The 5,065-nt window shown below is 47.3% G+C and overlaps 1 protein-coding gene across 1 annotated transcript in view; it reads right to left on the bottom strand.

The window, feature by feature from the left end:
• Nucleotides 1-930: 930 nt before the first annotated feature.
• The window catches only part of LOC115068001 (leukocyte immunoglobulin-like receptor subfamily B member 3-like), a gene marked incomplete at its 5' end in the record, with an annotated part of 13,813 nt that continues 9,678 nt past the window's right edge, over nt 931-5,065 (bottom strand). Inside the window, 6 exon segments of the mRNA XM_029557338.1 lie at nt 931-1,167; nt 1,349-1,650; nt 1,779-2,108; nt 2,404-2,499; nt 2,636-2,706; nt 2,849-3,133. Of these exon segments, the coding sequence (XP_029413198.1) occupies nt 931-1,167; nt 1,349-1,650; nt 1,779-2,108; nt 2,404-2,499; nt 2,636-2,706; nt 2,849-3,133 (1,321 nt within the window).

The raw sequence follows: 5,065 nt of genomic DNA, 5'->3' as shown, positions 1-5,065 counted from the left end.
TGGGTGGAATTTTTGGCATCCCTTAGATATAATATATCATCTGCAAAAAGGGATCATTTGATCTCTTCTTTTCCAATTATTACTCCTTTTTAAGTTCCTGCTCTTGTCTTATTGGTCTTTCAAGATTTTCAAGCACTATGTTAAAGAGAAGTGGAATAGTGGACAACCTTGTTGGTTGAATATTCTCCTGCTGATCCTCCCTAGCATCTCTCACTCCCATCCCAGTCATGAAAACTTCTGATTGCCAGATTCTGAGTGACCTTTTCAGCTCCAAGAGCCCAGTCACCTTACTTGAAAATAGGGGCCCCATAAGGGCACTGGGGTATGACAACAGGTAGGGGGATGAGCCTTAAGAGCCATAGCCCCTGCAGGTTTCCCCTGAGGGCTGAGGTCACAGCTCTTATGGAGAATTCTGCCCAGTTCATGTTGAATTTTGTCAAAGGCTTTCTCTGAATCTATTGAGATGACCATGTGTTTCTTCTCTTTGAGCCCATTTATAAGATTTATGACATTTATTGACATATTGAATCATGCCCACATCTCTGGGATAAAGCTGACTTGATCATGGTGGATGATCTTTTTGATATGTGTCTGTATGCAGTTTGCAAATACCTTGTTGATAATTTTTACATCTATGTTCATTAAGGATATGGGTCTAATAGTTTTCTTTTATGGTTGTATCTTTACCTGATTTGGTTGTATCTTTACCTGGCTTTGGTATTAGAGTGATGCTGGCTTCATAGAAGGAATTTGGAAGTTCTCCCTCCATTTCTACCTTTTTGAATAAATTAAGTAGTATTGAATGTAGAAAATGTCTGATAGAATTCTGCTGTAAATACATCTGGTCCTGGGCTTTTTTTTTTCAGGAGGTTTTGTATCACTGTTTCAATTTCTTTTTGTGTTATGGGAGTATTTATCCAATGCAGCCACTCATGGACCCAGTGGAAATCTTTCATAAAAGAGACGAGTTACAAGACTCTGGGGGAGGCCAGTTTCCTCCTCTATGTACAGGGAAAATCTGTCGTAGCTGATGTCCGAGCAACATTTGAGAATCAGAATCTCTCCAGGGTCCAGGAGAGGTCCTGGTTGGGTCAGTAGCAAGGGCTCCTTGGACAGCCCTGGATGGAAGATGGACTCATGGATCAGGATCTTGCCCCTCACACACACCTGCCCCTCCCATCCTGCCCTGCAAGTGTCATTGTTTATCATTCTGTAAGACTCTGGCTCAGGACCAAAGAGGTCTCTTCAGGTATCCTCCCACCTGGGAGCCCTGGAGAGTAGTGAGACTCATAACAAAGGTCTTGGGGGAGTCTCAAAATTGATTCCAGAAACAATGAAGCTTCCTTACCTGAGATGTGTATTTCCGGGGGTTGCTGGGTTCTGACCACACCTGTGGCTTTCTCTTGTAACAGCCATAACATCTGAAGGTTCTCCTGCTGCTGGGGTTCACAGAGCCCACAGTGAACGGAGCCTGGAACCGATCCATCGATAAGTGTTGTGAGGCCATAGTCCTGAAGAGCTTCAGTTCTTCACTGGTCAGAATGAACCTGTCGAATCCATGTTCTGAGACACAATGGAGGGTGGCATTCATTCCTGAGGTCACCACAGGGCTGGGTAGGGCTGACAGGTTGGGTTTACTGTTGTAGATGGCTAGGACAGAAGGAAGCAATGTGTTAAATGGACTCACACATCCCCCACTGTTCTCTAGGGCTGTGATGAGAGAGAGAACCATTGATATCATGTCCCTTTTCCTGAGGGCAGAGGCTGGAGATGGGGACCCCTAAGTGTCCCCTCCCCTGTCACCACGAGCTCCAGGACATCAATGCACTGAGTCCAGCCAGCAGGGCTGTAATAGTAACAACAATATCGCCCTGCATGTTGCTCTGTCATGGATCAGAAGAAGAACTCAGCCTTGTTCCTCAGCTCCACTGCAGTCGGTGTTTCCCAGGATACTGGGCCTCCCTCTTTAGGCAGAATATATTTTAGGCCATTCAGGGTCCCCTGACATCAGATGGTCACAGGACTCCCTGAGGTGACCACAGAACCTGGCTCAGCCCAGATGTTGGGGTTTTTTTGGGGGGGTGTTCCTTGTAAGGAAGCAGGTGAGTCTGTTTAAACAGTGGAACAGAGAAAAGATCAAATGTACAGATGGCACTTCAGATGGACCCTGAACAGCTCTAGGACCAGTGAAGCCACGTGACTCCCATCCCTCTCTTTGACCTCTTCTTGACTTCCATATTTCATTCTCACTCTCTGCCTAGGCCTCTGTAAATCAGGTCCAGTGTCTCCCACTCTCTCTATTACAGGGCTCAGGAGCCATGGATCCCCTCACCCATCAGAATCCAGGTCCTCCCTTGGGAACCTGCATATGTTCAGTTTCACTGATGGGAGTGGATTACATACCTGAGATGACCAGCTTCAGGGGGTCACTGGGTTCTGACCACATCTGTAGGTTCCACACACAGGTCATAGCAATAGCATCTGAGCCACCACCTCTGTCTGGGGATCAAAGGGCACGCAGAGAACAAGGCCTGGAACTTTACAATGGATATAAACTGTGGGTTCAGGGTCCAGCAGAGCTCCTGTGGTCCTTCCTTATTAAACACTAATCTGTCATATCAGTATCTTGAGACACACTGGAGGACGATATACCCTCCTGGGGTTGCTGTAGGGCTGTGCTTGGCTGAGAGGCTGGTTTTGTTATATAAGAATCATAGAATAGGAGACAGGGTGTTAAATGGGTTCACACAGCCTGCACTGTCTTCCAGGGCTGGGCTGCGAAAGGGTTCACATCTGAGAGGAGGCTTTTTTGTGCGGAGAACCTGGGCCTTGGACACTGAATATCCTCTTATCTGTCATAACCAGAACCAGAGGATCATTGTACTCTGACCAGCCATCAGGAGTCTTATAGGAACAGTGATATCGCCTTGCATAATACTGTGTAGTATATGGGATGGGGAACTCAGCCCTGTTTCCAGGCTTCCATGGGATCTGTCTGCACCAGGGATCTGAAGCTACCTCTATATGGAGATAATATTCCATGGCATCTTGTTTTCCCTCACATAACATGATCACCTCCATCCCTTTGGCAACCATAGAGCCTGGCTCAGCTCTGAGTGTGGGCTTGGGGAGGCTCTCCACAAGGAAACAGAGGCTGGGTCACAGGACACCCTCCCTCAGACCCCAGCCCTCAGCCCAGGGACCCTCTTCAGTTTCCCCAGGATCAGCCACACCTGCTTCTCTCTGTCTCCAATGCCCAGAGGTGACCCCTGTCCTCAGTGAGGAGGACTTACCTGTGAAAGCTGGGAACATACTCACCTGCAAGCACTGGGGTCCTGAGGTCCAGACTCAGTCCTGGAAGAGAGTTCTCTGTGAGAGGTCTTCCCTGAAGCCTGACCAGGTCCTCCCTTCACATGTGCTCCTGAGTTGTCTTGGTGCTGCAAGGCCTGGCTGAAGGGTGGGATCCCTCCCAGACCAGGGTAGAATCCTTCCAGGACCAGGGTGTTCCCAGCCCCTCATCTCACTGAGGCACAGCATGGCTGTGAATATGAGGGTCATGTGGTCCCTTCACCATGGCTGCAGCCTTTGCAGGTATTTGGGTGCAGTGCCTTGCCAAATGGGCAGATTCCCAGGTTGTAGCTTTTGGGGACTGCGTCTTCCCTTGTGCCAGGAAGCTGTCTCTTCAGCAGACCCACAGAAGGAGAGACTGCCCTTGGCAGGGGACTGCCTCCCTTTTGCCCTGTGCTAGGGCTGAAGCAGGCTCTAGACCCTGTCTAGAATCAATATCTAGACTCTCAACCCACTTTCTCTCTCTTAAAGACAGGGCCTTATAAACCCCAGGTCAACCTGTTTCTCCTCCACCAAGCTCTTGTGTGCTGATACTATAGGCCTGTGCCTGGCTGTCTTCTCTTCTTACAGATGTGGACCCTCCCTGAAATGCACCCACATCTGCCTGAACTATCTTTACATCAACAAGGGCCAAGACTTAGCTACAATAGACTTGATGCCTTCCACCAGCACCTACCAGCTGAGGGTGGCTCAAGGTTGTTCTTTCCTTCTCATAGACGGCCCATTGGTTCACCTCACTCATTCACCCAGACCATCATAACATTGTCACAGGGTCCTTACAACGGCCATTCATCTCCGCAGCTCCGGTTCCCCTTTTTCAGGATTTGACAACTTCCTAAAGGAAAAATTTATGTGGTAATGAGCTTTTTCTTAAGGGTTACTAGAGGACATTGATGACCACAGCAGTCATGATGGTGGTGATGGCTGCAATGCTTAGAACACGTGTTGAGTGTCTTACAGCAGAAAGTGCATGGAAGTACCATGGTCACAGTCCCTCTTTCCTTGAGTGAATATCCACACTGCTCAGCAAAGGTGTTTCCAGGACTTAGAGCAGTAAGGCCAGACTTATGTGTGATACAGGAGCTGGACTGAAGTGGGGGACTCATCACCACGAACGAGTGTAGATGTAAAATGGACCTGCATGGCCCCCAAGGCCGTGTCATGAGGTTGGTTTTCAGTGTGGGTTAATTAGAAGATGTTTGAGATGTGGCCTTCAAACTGTGAACACAAACGTATTTTTCTACTTCTACGTTTAATTCGAAGCTCATAAATTCTCTTCTTCTGTGTATGTTTTTGTTTTTCATAAGGACAGACTGCTGACAGACACACACAATTTCCACTGAGAAGAATTTCAACTACATCTCAGGTAATTCAGATGAGACCTTAGGGATGTCTACAGATGGATTTTTGAGTGATTGGACTAGTGTGGAGAGAGCCTACAATAGCAGAGCTTAGTGGGCACCTGTGGTGAGGGATGGAAAGAACAGAATAACCACAGAATGCAGATTGGGGAAGCTGTGCTCATGAGGTTACAGTGAAGTAGAAAACTCCCTTGGGGAGTGTTTCAGTGGCTCACCTTTTATACTATTTGTAAGGCCCTGGGAGTTTGTTTTACCTTTAACTTTTCTAATAGATGAATCAATAATTATGAGATTTGTATTTTTCAAATTACCCATGCTTTCAATCCACTTTAAGTTTATAAAATTTCAATGTAACA

This window comes from Nannospalax galili, unplaced genomic scaffold (genome assembly GCF_000622305.1).
Source record: "Nannospalax galili isolate Female #2095 unplaced genomic scaffold, S.galili_v1.0 scaffold1348, whole genome shotgun sequence".
Taxonomy (NCBI): Eukaryota; Metazoa; Chordata; class Mammalia; order Rodentia; family Spalacidae; genus Nannospalax; species Nannospalax galili.
The sequence above is the reverse complement of the archived record's forward strand: the minus strand, read 5'-3'. Positions and strand labels throughout refer to the sequence as shown.